At 31.3% G+C, this 14,309-nt stretch overlaps 2 protein-coding genes across 3 annotated transcripts in view; one reads left to right on the forward strand and one right to left on the reverse strand.

Moving 5' to 3' along the window:
* LOC132721506 (endothelin-converting enzyme homolog) overlaps nt 1–7,455 on the reverse strand; it is an 84,550-nt gene extending 77,095 nt beyond the window's left edge. The window contains exons 1-2 of one of the 2 annotated variants that reach the window (XM_060705824.1): nt 7,321–7,389; nt 4,141–4,167 (exon numbers count right to left, since the gene is read on the reverse strand). In XM_060705824.1, coding sequence (XP_060561807.1) covers nt 4,141–4,167; nt 7,321–7,323 — 30 coding nt within the window. In that variant the 5' untranslated portion in view covers nt 7,324–7,389. Of the gene's footprint in view, nt 1–4,140; nt 4,168–7,320 lie in introns of both variants that reach the window. The other variant, XM_060705826.1, reaches the window with a different exon arrangement.
* A 3,730-nt stretch (nt 7,456–11,185) lies between these two features.
* The window catches only part of LOC132721509 (5'-3' exoribonuclease 1-like), a 55,984-nt gene continuing 52,860 nt past the window's right edge, over nt 11,186–14,309 (forward strand). The window contains 1 exon segment of the mRNA XM_060705828.1: nt 11,186–11,382. Within this exon segment, the coding sequence (XP_060561811.1) occupies nt 11,308–11,382 (75 nt within the window). The 5' untranslated portion in view covers nt 11,186–11,307.

Here is a 14,309-nt window from a genome sequence, read left to right on the forward strand (position 1 = left end):
AATCATTAGTACGTTGCCATAGGAGGTAAACCTCATGATGTTTTATTTAATAAATATGAGAACTTTTGTAAAGGTCACATTTTAATTTTTTTTATTTAAAGAAATAAGGCACGCGTTACTCAGCGAATCCCATTATATTAGTCCATTAGTAAACATTCACCCCCACAAGGTCCATTTTAGACCTAAAAACAGAAATTCATAAAATTCTAGTAGAGGCCTTCAAGACATATGTGAAGATTACTGTCTTCATTCAAGTCACAATTTTTACTTTCAAATATATTTTTGAAATTTTCATGAAAAGAAGCATGAATCTGGAGGCACACTGCTTTAAAGTATTATGACTGGATTGAAAGTAACTGACATATTGACCTAAATAGACCTACTGGGAGAGCACAATCTAAAAATAGCATATCAGTGATTTTTTTTGTATGATCAAAACAACCTATGGCTTTCTAAAGAAGAAAATATAGCACAGTTATTAAAATCTGGGCAACATGGGGAAAGCTAAAATCAAACAAAAGCAACTGAGAATATACCAAATCCATATTCTTTATCAAATTCTCTTTTTCAAATTTCGTTCTTTCTCATTTAGAGCTGTTTATTTGGTAATTTAACTTTTTATTGAAGTTTTCTTCTTTTTTTTTGTTCAAGGAGAAAACGTGACTCTTTTCCTATGGGAAACTAGAACTATCACTAAATGAGATTAATACCCACGCAAAACTGCTTCAGAAATGAGGATGTTACTTAAGTGACAGAATACCAAGTGTAAAAGAATTAAAATAGATGTATGGTTGTGGGCAATTAAAGATAGCTGTGGTTCTTCTACATTGAATTTCATTTCACTATGGTTGACCATTGATGAAGTTTTATTGAATTACTCTGTAATAAGTCCAGAATGATAGAGTTAACTGTTGCACTGGACAAGAAAAAGTAGCAAAGGGCAATAACTATGTAATTAATCTGAATAAAGTTATGGTTCTTGTGCACTGCACTTCCTCTTATTGTGTATGAAGTTGTTTTGAATTCCAACCAGTACTTTTCAAGTTATGCTCCAACAAGGAAAAGTATCAAAGGGCAATAACTCTGTAATTTGTCAAAATGGAGTTATGGTTCTTGTGCACTGCACTATCTCTTAATCATAATGTACTTGACCATTTTATGATGCTGTATTAAATTCCAACTACATGTACTAGTTTCAAGTTATGCACTGGATAAGAAAAAGTAACAAAGGGCAATAACTATGTAATTAATCCAAATAGAGTTATGGTTCTTGTACAGTGCTCTTCATCTCACTGCACTTGACCATTGTATGAAGTTGCACTGAATTCCAACCATTTGTTTTCAAGTAATGCACTGGACAATAAAAAGTAACAAAGGGCAATAACTCTAAAATGAGTCAAGAAAGAGTTATGGTTGCTGTGTAATGCACTTCCTCTCAATATATTTGACCATTGTACAAACTTGTATTCCAACCATAAGTTATGCTCTGGACAAAAGAAAGCAATGGAAAAGTAACAAAGGGCAATAACTCTGTAATTAATTTAGATAGTAATGGGTCTTGTGCACTGCACTTCCCCTTATTGTGCTTGACCATTGTATGAAATTTTATTGAATTCCAACCACTAGATTTAATGTTATGCTTTGCAACAAGAAAAAGTAACAAAGGGCAATCACTCTATAATTACTCTGGATAGAGTTATGGTTCTTCAAAATCTTGTGCACTGCACTTCCTCTTATTGTGTATGAAGTTGTTTTGAATTCCAACCAGTACTTTTCAAGTTATGTTCCGACAAGGAAAAGTATCAAAGGGAATTAACTCTGTAATTTGTCAAAATGGAGTTAAGGTTCTTGTGCACTGCACTATCTCGTAATCATAATGTGCTTGACCATTGTATGATGCTGTATTAAATTCCAACCAGTAGTTTTCAACTTATGCTCCGGACAAGGAAAAGTAACAAAGGGCAATAACTCTGTAATTAGTCAAGATGGAGTTATGGTTCTTGTGCAATGCATTTCCTGTCAATGTGCTTTACCATTATATGAAGTTGTATTGAATTCCAACAATTATTCTTCGAATTATGCTCCTGACAAAGAAAATACAACAGACCGCTGGACCAACCGACCGACTGACCACAAGGTGACTCCTATATACCCCCCAAACTTGTTTCGGGGGTATAGATATAGCATTTTTAAATCTTTTGCTAAGAAAAACTGCCTGTTAGCTAGGGGAAACAGTCTGTAGAAGTAGAGATGTCATCAATAGAGACAATATCGATGTATCGGTGATAATTTTCAGTTGATCAATAATCGATACACATCGTAGAAAATCAATAATTCCTTGAATGTCTAGAAATTATGAAAATTCATCCTAAACATATACAACAGTAGGTGGCTATGTCTAACACTAAGCTGTTATTACATTATAAATGGACACATTTCAATAGCAGTGATGAAAAAAAGTGGTCAGGAAAAAAATCATGCAAAGGACATTTATGAACAAGACACAACATATTGTATGAACAGAACATGTACTTGTTATAGAATTTGTAAGCGAACAGCATGGATCCTGATCAGACTGCGCGGATGCGCAGGCTGTTCTGGATCCATGCTGGTCGCAAACCCATTATGTTGGTTTTGTCATGACGCGGCTCAATTATATGCTTTGCACTGAATCAATGACAGCTCTATGTTAAAGGAATGTAAAATATACAGGGGAAAAAAAAAACAAACATGGATAATACATCATTGATAATACACAGGCCTCGACACTAACTTTTTTAGCAGGTGGTACGCCGGACCACTAGATTTGAAAGTTAGGTGGTCCTTCCAGAAGTCAGGTGGTCAGTTATCATTATTATATCATTTTATTGCAAATGTAGAAAAAATGTTTAAACTTTATGACAAAGATGTATTATTAACCTTTAACGAAAACAGATATTTTTAGATATATATTTTTCATCTAATCAGAAAAGGGAGAGCAAGTCAGTAGGTATTTTATCGTAGAGTTATTTGTTTATTTGTTTTTATCTCAGTCAAAAATACACAAACAAAAGATCTTTATTTATGTTAACTTATATATTAAAGTGATTTCTCCCTCAACTCAAGTTAGGGAATAAGTGAAGCCATTTGTGTCTGTGAAGTGTTATTTTCTTACTGTTATTCAAATATTCATTGCTGATACGTGGTACATCTTAATATAATCATGATAATATACATAGCATTTTTTAAAGATTAACATTTTTAATGGAACTAATAAATTATCTTATTCTTGTCTTTGAAAACAAGGAAATATCTAAATTATTAAAATAATGACAACATTATTATTTACTATAACTTATCTTATTTTTCTCACAGATTTATAATACAGAATTTTACCTCCCTAGCTGTTGCTTGTTGGTTGATATTCATTTTTGACATGGGTATTTTTAACCTTTTGAAATAATTTTAAACTCTAGAAAGAAACAGATCTCTTATCGTTTAAACAGTTAAAATAAAGATAATAGCATAGAATTAGTAGATGTATTTTTCCAGTTCCTTTCGTTTGCTGCCATTATTCAAGTATCTGAAATTTAAGTTTATCCAATATCATATAATTACCATCATCGGATACTCACGGTTGATTAACATGTAACATAACATAAATGTTAATGGTTCCGCTGTGGGTATCAGACGATGCATAATTACTAGCACCATTTGAATGAAATTTGTACCTAAATTAATATCACAAATTCTTAACTCTTTTAACTTGCATAAACAAAATTTAGCGACTTAAAATGAAAGTTATTGATGACTTAAGAACTTCTTTAATTAATCAGAGATTAATGAACCATATACATGTACATCGGACATAGATTAATGATTTTTAACAAAATTATATAAACATGTTTTTGACCAAATCGCCATTCTCTCCCAAATGAGCCTTGCATCAACCAGAAAAATTCAAGTGGTCCACGGACCAGTGGGTTTTAAAATTAGGTGGTCCTTGCCAAAATCAAGTGGTCTCGGACCAACGGACCACCGCTAATGTCGAGGCCTGAATACATCATTAAAGGTGCATAAGAATATAATAATATCAGTTGTAATGCATAGAGTGTCATTCTACACATAAAATCTATAAATAGTATCAAATAATAGCATTACCTGTTGTAGTTGTATTCCAAACAAAGACTGCATGCATGCAAAGAAGAAAACAAGAACATAGAAAGCTAAGCATGACAAAAATAAATAAAAATAACAAAAACATTCAGGCCTGGAATACAAAAACGAGGCCTGGATTTCAACTCTTTTATATACCAGTATACCTGCTGAAACCTTTAAGCAGTAGCGTTCCAATGCCATTTGAATAGAACTCAACTCTTATCCATTTGAATGCATTATGATATGATGATGTTAAACAAGTATCATGCAATGGTATCCAATGATGTCATGTTAGCAAAGAAAGAAATTATGATTAAACTGAAATTTCTGGCAACTTTTTATTCAGCAGTTATTGTCATGCAATCAAAATGATCTGTGAACCTTTGATCATGTTTTGCAAGGAATAATAACTCTGTATATATGCCAAAGCAGAGGTACAGTGCGAATGACTTTAGAAAGGATTTCATTATGAAATTGAATCACAATAAAAGTAACCTGCACTATTCAGGGATCGAACATGTGTAGCAGATTCACAGTCCAACTGTCTACCTATTGAGCTAACCAGATGGCTGTTACCATGGCAATGGGCACAATATTAAAGTTTTAGATTAGACCCATTATGAAACCTTACCAGAGCAACACACTTTATTGGTTTAAACATATTCTTATTCAGATAATATATACATGTTAATAATTTACAATTTAAGCAGAAAGGAATTGGCACGAGAGCTACATAGCTCAAGTAAGTCCTCTCCTTTACGATACACACTTTATGCAAATTCACACAAATCCCTTCGCAAAGTTTATTCTGTACATTTGTTTCGAGTAAAAACATTTTTTCACTCAGGGACTTACATGTTTTACTTTAAAGTATCAAATTACAAGTATAAGTTTCCCCCCCCCCACAGAAACTGAATTGCCTATTTCACTGCTATACATTAAATACAACAACCTACATGTACGTCAGGCCTGACACTTCGGAAATTAAGGGAGACTCTGTATGACTTAATTGGAACAAACCACCAAGTACAAACATGTATATATTTGAATGAACATCTTGATTGTTGACATGATTTCGATATTCATAATTCAAGATTACATTTTCTATTTCTACCTTTGATTTCTTTGGTACTTTTAAAAGTCAGAAAATCAACTTTATTGATTTTTGAAAAAAAAAAGCAAGTAACTTGTTAAGAGTAAAACACATGTAATTGTGGTATTGTTTTGTTAACTGTCTTCCGATTAACCAGTAAAGGTCAATCTCGTAATCACCTAATAAAACATTTTGGCATGATGTCCATGAAGTGATGAAGTTTTTTACCTATCAGAAATTACTAAGGTAGTCTATGTTTAAATTAGTATTTCATATGTTGATGTTAGTAACTATATTCCATGGCATACTCCATGAATGAATACAAGTGTGCCAGATTCCTGACTTCCTACGGTGTATCTGTCCTGCTACCCTGACGCTGAAAACCTTAAGCTACCTTGGTATTTACTGTATAGCAATTATCTGAATGGTAATTTGTTCTTTTTTGCTCAAATTTGTCTGACTTTCCAGAATCTTAGTACATGTAGATGTAACTCATTTTGCAATCAAAGGTGTATGGCTCATTGAATGTTCACAAAATATGTGTTTGATGGTAGAAAACATTTAGATCTTAAGTCAGAAATGAATTCTAAGTCCATTCCCATTACACTACATACTATACTCAACATCACTAATTCAGCGTCATCACTTATTTCACAGTAATGGCATATTTTCATGTTACCAGTTTTAAAATTGGTCAGAATTGACATATTTTATTCATACACCTATGCAACAAAAGTTTTGCCAAAATATTTCAAATCTCTAGATTTTTACGTAAAAAAGAACAACATTTTACAAATTTCTACAAAAAGCAATAATAGTCAATTAAATTTATGCATATGTCTGAAACAATTATCACTTTCTAAAATTAATGTTCTTGTTAGTTGGAAAAATAAATTTTGAGTTACAAAGTAAGGATAATCTTAATATTTAAAATCAAGCAAAGTAATATGTATAAATTTTAACTGAAACATGTAAAAACTGAAATGTAACACCATTACCGCGATTTAAATGATGACCTACTGTTTTCAAAATGGCCGACATATGGTCTACGTTTGGTCCATTAAAATTAACTTTGACTGAATTTATTGCTGTTTCCTTGAGTCGTTAAGCAGAAAATACATATATGTTATAGATTATGACAATTTTTGTACCATATATTTCATTAATTTTGTTGTTTCTTTCTGGTTTCAAAGCGTTAAGTACCGTGAACTAAGAGGAGCACAGTATAATATATACAATGTTGCATCTAGAATTTCAAAATTATGGGGGATTGTCCCCCACTCAACTGAAAAATGTGGGGGATTTGAAAAAAATGTGGGGGACATACATTTACCTTACACTATGACTTATCGAAAAGAATTAATTTATTTTACGTTCAGGCATTTTTGACAGCTATCGTCCGCTCAAAAACGGAAGTAGAAAAAATAAAATATTGACGAATACTACAAAACACGCGCGAGATGACCCAGTCGGCTGCTACACGCAATTTAGTATGTATTTTAGTCATTACCACGAGTGAAAACAAACATGGCTGAAGCTTTCAAGATACGATGAAGATAAACTGAATTAAGTTAAAAAATCGTCAGATGCGCGACTTGGCGCGCGTTGACTTCATTAAAATGCGCGATCTGCATAAAAAATGCCGAATCGCTCAATCGCGCGGCCTAGATGCAACACTGATATATAGTCTATATATTAGTATATTGTGTAATGGGAATGGGCTTAGAATTCATTTCTGAATTAGGATAAATGTTTTCTACCATCAAACATATTTCGTGAACACTCAATGAGCCGTACCCCTTTGTCTGCAATAGAATAGATTATTTCAATTATAATCGTCTCTTCGAGAAATCTAAGATAGTGAAAATAAAAAGATTCTATTTTCTGATATTTGATCCAATGTCCAAATTCTAAGACTATAACAAATATGATCCTCGTAATAAATAAGTATCTCAAATTTCTAATCAATGACCTCTCTCGCGAAAACATGTTACAAACAGAACTTGAGGCTTATCACCATTCTTGAATCTAAAAAATAAAATAAAGCAAAGAACAATAACATCTAGCAAATATTTTAAAGAGGTACTTACCATCTGACACTTCTTTGAAACTAATCAAAAATAAACTTCTGAAGATAATTTGTACATAATTTACCCGCCATCTGTCAAATTATCATAACTTGTTTACTGTGCGACACCAAACTTATCAAATGAGAACGTAAAATTAAAAATATATCTGCTAACTTTAATCTGATAGAGATCTATTTTTGTTGTCCTTCGGCAGATATTCAATAAGTCGAAACATTGATTTAAAAGGGTATTTTACGCTTCATACATTGAACTCCGCAGAATATTAAAAATTCGGACTATAAACACTCAAAATCAAGCGTCCAATGATTTGTACTTCCCGCGAGATTTTGTAACTATTTCCCGTAAATGCCGTGAATATTTGGTCTTACACCGCTAAATTTTGTTTGTTTTTTATGTAAAAAATCAAACTTTTATAATACCACAGATATATTATATATCAAACGAAAGTTTTTGTCAAAGATGTCCTCTCAATTCTTATCAATATTCAAGGTAAGTCAAATAGACACTGTAATGGTCATATGGCGACATTCTCCAGAGACATTCATAACATGCTGCATGCCTATGTCTCTGCTTTCTTAACATCAATGAAAATTTATCATGCTTCTGCTTCAGGAAAGGTCAATTCTACATGATTCTAATACAATGCAATACATGTAAAAAAACGTAGAATTTTGTTAATGTAAATACAGGTACTATTATAACTTTTAACTTTTTAGTGGTTCGGTCTGCTTCAAATAAATAAATAACTTAGACACTGAAGACTGATCTGAATACGAATATTGATTTGCTTTTTTGTATTAATTCAAAGCTTTTCGTAACATCTGTCCAAGATGTGTTCAGCTAGTATGTTTGATTAATTAAAACTTGTACATAATATTATACGACAATAAGTGACAAGAAATGAGAGAAATAAATGTCAATTGACATACGATTTAACAGTACTTTAGTATTCAAATGGTCTTTACATGATTTAATGAAAATTCATCAATATGATTTTAACATTAACAGCATAAATATGTGTTTTAAACAAGAAACATTTATCGCGTTTTTAATGATTTAAACATTGATCGGCTGTCAGTTGGATGCCAATGTGAAACCGCAAATCCAGTCGAAAGCTGCATGTCTGGTCATTTAATTTCCCAGACTTAACAAATTATTAAACTGCTCAAATGACATCTGTTTATCAAAATTTTGCATCGGAACAGAGACACTAAAATACATGGAATTACACTTAACAAATCTTATAAGTGTGCATGTATAAATGGTTTCATAGGTGTATCAATATTTGTCCGATCATGCTGAAATTTTCAATAAATACAGAAAAGAGACATGTTATCATTTTTATTCAGTATTTTTTATTCAAGATACAAATTTAAGATGTAATTCTAAAAAATGTGAATGCGTGTCGAAAGTCGATGTTGCAAAATGATGTCCTTATACCGCGTGTGCCCACCCTAACTTTGCATTTCAGCCCGGCAGCGTCGTCACATCGATCTTACTTACCATTGTAGATAATTTTGGGGTTTTAGAGGAAGGTTACTCACGAAGTTGCTCTGTACTTAATGATTAGCCTTCTTATAGTTTCGGTGTACACCCATGCGAGGCGCAACCTACAAATGAAACAGACAAGTTATTACTAAATAAAAAAAATATAAATTTTATATTCGTCTTAGGTAGAAACTGAATTTAAATGATTTTCGGCTTTTCCAATGCAAATGAATTAATATAATTATTTAAACAAATAAATTTTGTTACCAACCTCTGTTTGGTGTACACGAGCGTTGACCAATCCTAGGGCTAAACCACGCTGTTGTATAGATAATCTACCCATGTTATGTTTTTCTGATATGTCGATCTCTATCGTATCCGAGAATATCTTGTGCAATTTTATTTCACCCATTCTATCAATTTTTTCGTGCATTGTGTTAATTTCGTTCGTTCATGGTTGATTGCACCTCATAATTAAAATTGGCATGCTTGAGCACAGGAAAAGTGTGGAAAAGCAGCCAATAGTCAGAACACAAAATTTTGTAAAAATATATTGATAAACGAAAAAGTTATAAGGACATAAAAGGTGCACACTTATAAGATTTGTTAAGTGTATATGTTTCTATTGGAGTTATAAATTTGTTTGAAAGTTAGACATTTCACTACCGAGACGATTTACACCGAAACGTATCACTCCCACTTTGTAAATGGTATAAACGTTTCACACCCAGTTATTCTTATTTGAGATGTTTGATAGAAAAGTCAATAAATTCTTCCATTTCAAATGATAATTAGATTAAATGTTACATTTTTTTACTTTTGGGGATATCAATTGTGTTTATGTAAGAATTTAGATATATGATTTTGTAGAAAATGATAATTTTAATGAATTTTACAGAATCTGACTAATCACGAAAATACTACGTAATCAGATCGGGAAAATTGAATTTTGTTCTTTTTAAGCCGTATTTTGAAAATATAATTGTATCATAAGGATATTGGATACAATATTGCGATATGATGAAATATCACAATTTTTATTCATTAGATTATTAATTGAGACTTTCAAAACACGGAGATAGAGAGACAGCTTTCTGAACTATTATTTTTATTACAAATTTGACTAGGTCTTGTATCATATTCCCTGGCTTATTTTCCCTGTCTAAAATAGAATCAGGCTCACATTCATTTGACCATACAGCATAGACTATTGAAATATTCAATGGCTAACTAGTTAATAATTGTATAATATTTGATGACCTATTTGATTATGTTATAAAATAGAAATATTGTTTTTATTTTCCTTATAAAGCTACCACAATAATTTGTTTTTTAAATAGTAAATAAATAATATGATCATTGATGTGCATGTTTTTCTGTGATATTATTTTAATTTAAAATTGCATTGAAAGTTTCACTGATTACAATGACTTATTTTTATCACTTATTTTTAAGGAGTGTGATTTTTTAAAATGATATGTGATGATGCTTTAATCCCGTTCACACTTCTTATGTCCTTAATTGACATATGATATAGTACCTTAATAGTTTACTGTAACTGTTGAAAGTCACACACATATTTATTTGTCAGCAATTAGTTCCGCGTGTTTATTGATTTTTTTTCTATTTGCATGTCATCTTCAAATCATCTTTAATGTAAAGAATGTTTAAGAAATAATACACCCCCAACTGTGACTTTATTGCTCAATAAAATTACTGTTTGGAGTTAGGATGCCAGGAATTATATCACGAGGCCGTAGCCTGATTGATATAATGATACGTATGCATCCGAACGACAAAAATGATTTTATCAAGCTGTTGTTATTTAGTTGTTACGTTACATGTATAATGATTATGTCACATGTCTAAATATAGAACGTCAACAACTTGATTTTGTTCCATAATAATACACAGTTTCGGTTCTTCTATGTTTAATAGGGAAAAATTGCGGGATGTGTAAGAATAAAAGTTTTCATTTTATTTAAGCTGTAAAATGTTTAATTGATGCTACTGTATGCATTAAAAGTTTCATTTTGTATGGTGACTGTTAATTATTTTTCGTGATATATGTTTAAATGTTAAAATTATGCCAAAAAATGTCTGCAGTTAAATAGTTTATAATATAGTACTATAAATAAAGATTATTTTCTAAGAAATCAACAAATAAATGGTGCATTTGTTACTCCAAGAAATAATAAGGGTTGAGTGTCTCACTGATTTTGTTTTTTTATTTTTGCAGGTGATTAATTGTCTGGGTAGAGAAGAATCTTGTTCCCCTCGACATTATGCAGTTACAGTCAGTGCTTTCAGCACTTTGATTTCTCAAACACTTTTAGCGGTGTGAAACTGTCGTCATATACGGTATTAGAACGGCTACATAATAGAAATAGACTTCGCCGAGACTATGCGCGATTTCAGAAAATGAAAAGAAAAGTTACACAAAATATAATCTAGCGGGTTTTCAAAAATTATAAACGGTATTGAAGAAAGTGACAGAGAATGGGGGTTCCGAAGTTTTACAGATGGATTTCTGAAAGATATCCATGTCTTTCAGAAGTTGTAAAGGAATTTCAGGTTGTTTGCTAAAAATAATTTCATTTTCATGATTTTTTTTGAAGATTTTGAACTGTTGCACCACAATTTCATCAGTCATGTTCAGCATATCATTTGTTTTAATTTCATTATTTTCTTGATAGAATGTTCTCCGTTTTTCTTACCTAAATTATAAAATTTTACTTATGCAGGGCTCATCCTGGGGGGAAATTTTAGGGAGAAGTGACTTCCTCGCGAGAAATAGGGAGAAGGGAAACAGCCCAATGTGTATGCATTAACATGCATGGCTATACATCCTTAACTATAATATAAACACAATTAATCTATTTATCAGCTATTTATAAGCTTTCTCTACATATTTGTTTATATATTTTATGTAGATTTATCGATAATAATGTGTAAGAAAAAATTTGATGAATAAATTAATTTCATATTTTTACTTTCCTCACTTTTAATAGAAGATAAAGTTTCAAACAAAATCTGCCTATTCTGTTCTGATTACAGAAAATTCTTATATGATCTATACACAGGCACGAATGTAGTAATGTCATATTTATGTGCATATAGTTATGCTTATAAAACAATTTTCAAACATCGAAGAATATGTAAAATATGTACTGCAAAACATTTGTGCACATTATATTTGATCACTAAAATTATATACATTCATTTCTTATTGAAAAATTTGACTGAGAAATTATAGAAAATAAATTTCTAATTACCTCCCTTTATTTTCATGAAATTTTAAACTCGTAATATCTTTATAAATAATGCTTTTTGAAATTTACAATATTGATAAATCTTAATCTCAGCGTCATATTTATGACATTAAAACAGATATATATATATTGAAACAATAAGAACACTTCTTTACTGACAAATTTTGTTGTTATATACATGTACACATGATATACGACCGATATGTAGCATGCCGATCATGATTCGTAGTTTTTCCGGGATGTCGTGCCCACGTGCGTAAGCTGTGTCAATTTGACATTTCTACAAAGATAACAATGCCAAACACTCTCACTGTCTGCAACATACCAATCGTAAGATTTTTGCGAATTGGCTTTCTTAAATTTTTGCGTAGAATTTTTGCGTCAGAATCAGTAACTTTCTTTTACTTCTAGGTTTGGGCATTTCGCCCTGTAGCCATGACGTGAGCGACATGACAATTTTTTAACTAATGTTAACGGACTGAAATCATTCAAAACTATGATTAAGTTTTTAATCCGGTCGCTGATCATTAATGAAATTGATTATTTTTAATTGACTAACAGTTTTGTGATAGCCGTGAAAAACCCATTGCAGATCGCCTTTACTCGGGTTAAACACCGCGTGTATATCAATTAGGGAAGATTTGCACGTGTTTAGATGATCGGGGAAAAAACAATCTATAATTATCGCCAAATCCCGTATAAAACTCGCAAAACTGTCACACAATTATACCCGTTTCGGGCCGATGCTCTCATTATTTACTGTTTAGAGTAGGCGGTCTATCGCTTTGAACAGGTAGAAGGGTAGTATAAAGGGACGCTCTGATTGGATAATGATAATTAGCAGTCTTCATATGGGCGTATACAATCTCTACTCTTTACATCGCCAAGTAATTTCTCTTTGGGAATTAAGATTTTATCGGCGATGTTGACTTCTCTTTGATCAATTGTGAGAGCGAAATGGAAATATACACGGCGAAGTTTTCGCCTGAATCGCCCTTCCGGATGAGCCCTGTTATGTATGAGTGACATCTTCAACTTGCTAGCCATATTGGCCTTTGTGTTGCTAGCCATATCCTGTATGGCTATATCGTCTATAAATGCAGTTTACGAAGCAATGCATACATAGAGCATATTGAATGAGTGTAGTTTAATACTAAATTTATTGAATGAGTTGAATAAAATCATATTATACGAGCCTCTGGCGAGCATAATATTATTTTATTCAACGAGTTCAATAAATTTAGTATTGAATCTACACGAATATAATATTCTATTTATCACATATATAAAATAAGAACAGTGAACTGTTTAAATGAATAATTTTTCAATGACACGCACATGGTGTAACGCTAACACTAGCGCGCTTTAACGCTATGTTTCTATATAGCGCAAATGACGTCGCGTCAGTGTTATTACACTAGTGTGATATCGTTTTTATTAAATGGCTTTATTACACTCCTACGCCGCGGTTTATGTGATAAAGCTTTTTTTTACATAATGTACTACATGTTGGCCTCAAAATCACTGCATGTGAATAAAATACAAAAGTCCTGCGGCCAAAGTATACCTTATTGTCATTGATTTGTGAATTTCAAGAAATAGATTAGCCAAGAAAAAAGATGTAAATTAATATTTCAGATTTTGTTACTGTTTCAAAATTTCTGTTGATAATATGTGAATGTTTTAAATAACATTCTGTTAATTTAATTATAATTCTTTATTTAAATTTTTACTTTTTATACTTTGTGAAATTAATAATTTCCATCAATATAATCTCATTATTAGTTTTATGTTGAAAATGTTCGAAAAAAGAAATATTTTATTGATGTTGTTATAATAATCAGGTGATTTAACATAACCAGGTAATTTAATTGAAATACTAAATGGACAGTAGTAAATATTTTAACTGATTTTACAAATTAGTTATGAATAAAGTATAACTTGTTTATGATAATTTTAGAGAAAAATGATATGATAATTATGTGCTTGGAAATTGTATGGAATATAATGATGTACTATGTACAAATAAAAGAAAGTTCTGTTCTGATAATTAGTAGTTGGTCCTTCGGTTTTTAAATTATAATATTTTGTAACCCTTAATTCTCAAACTGAAATTGACTTGGATATATTAGATCTATGTTAATGGTACTGGTAGGATAAAAAAGATTTTGTTTCTTTCTTGAAATCATACATAATTTGATGATCTGTTTGTATCTTAAACAATTTTGC

Source organism: Ruditapes philippinarum, unplaced genomic scaffold, assembly GCF_026571515.1.
Source record: "Ruditapes philippinarum isolate M1 unplaced genomic scaffold, ASM2657151v2 ctg5124_1_1_1_1, whole genome shotgun sequence".
In the NCBI taxonomy this organism is placed as follows: Eukaryota; Metazoa; Mollusca; class Bivalvia; order Venerida; family Veneridae; genus Ruditapes; species Ruditapes philippinarum.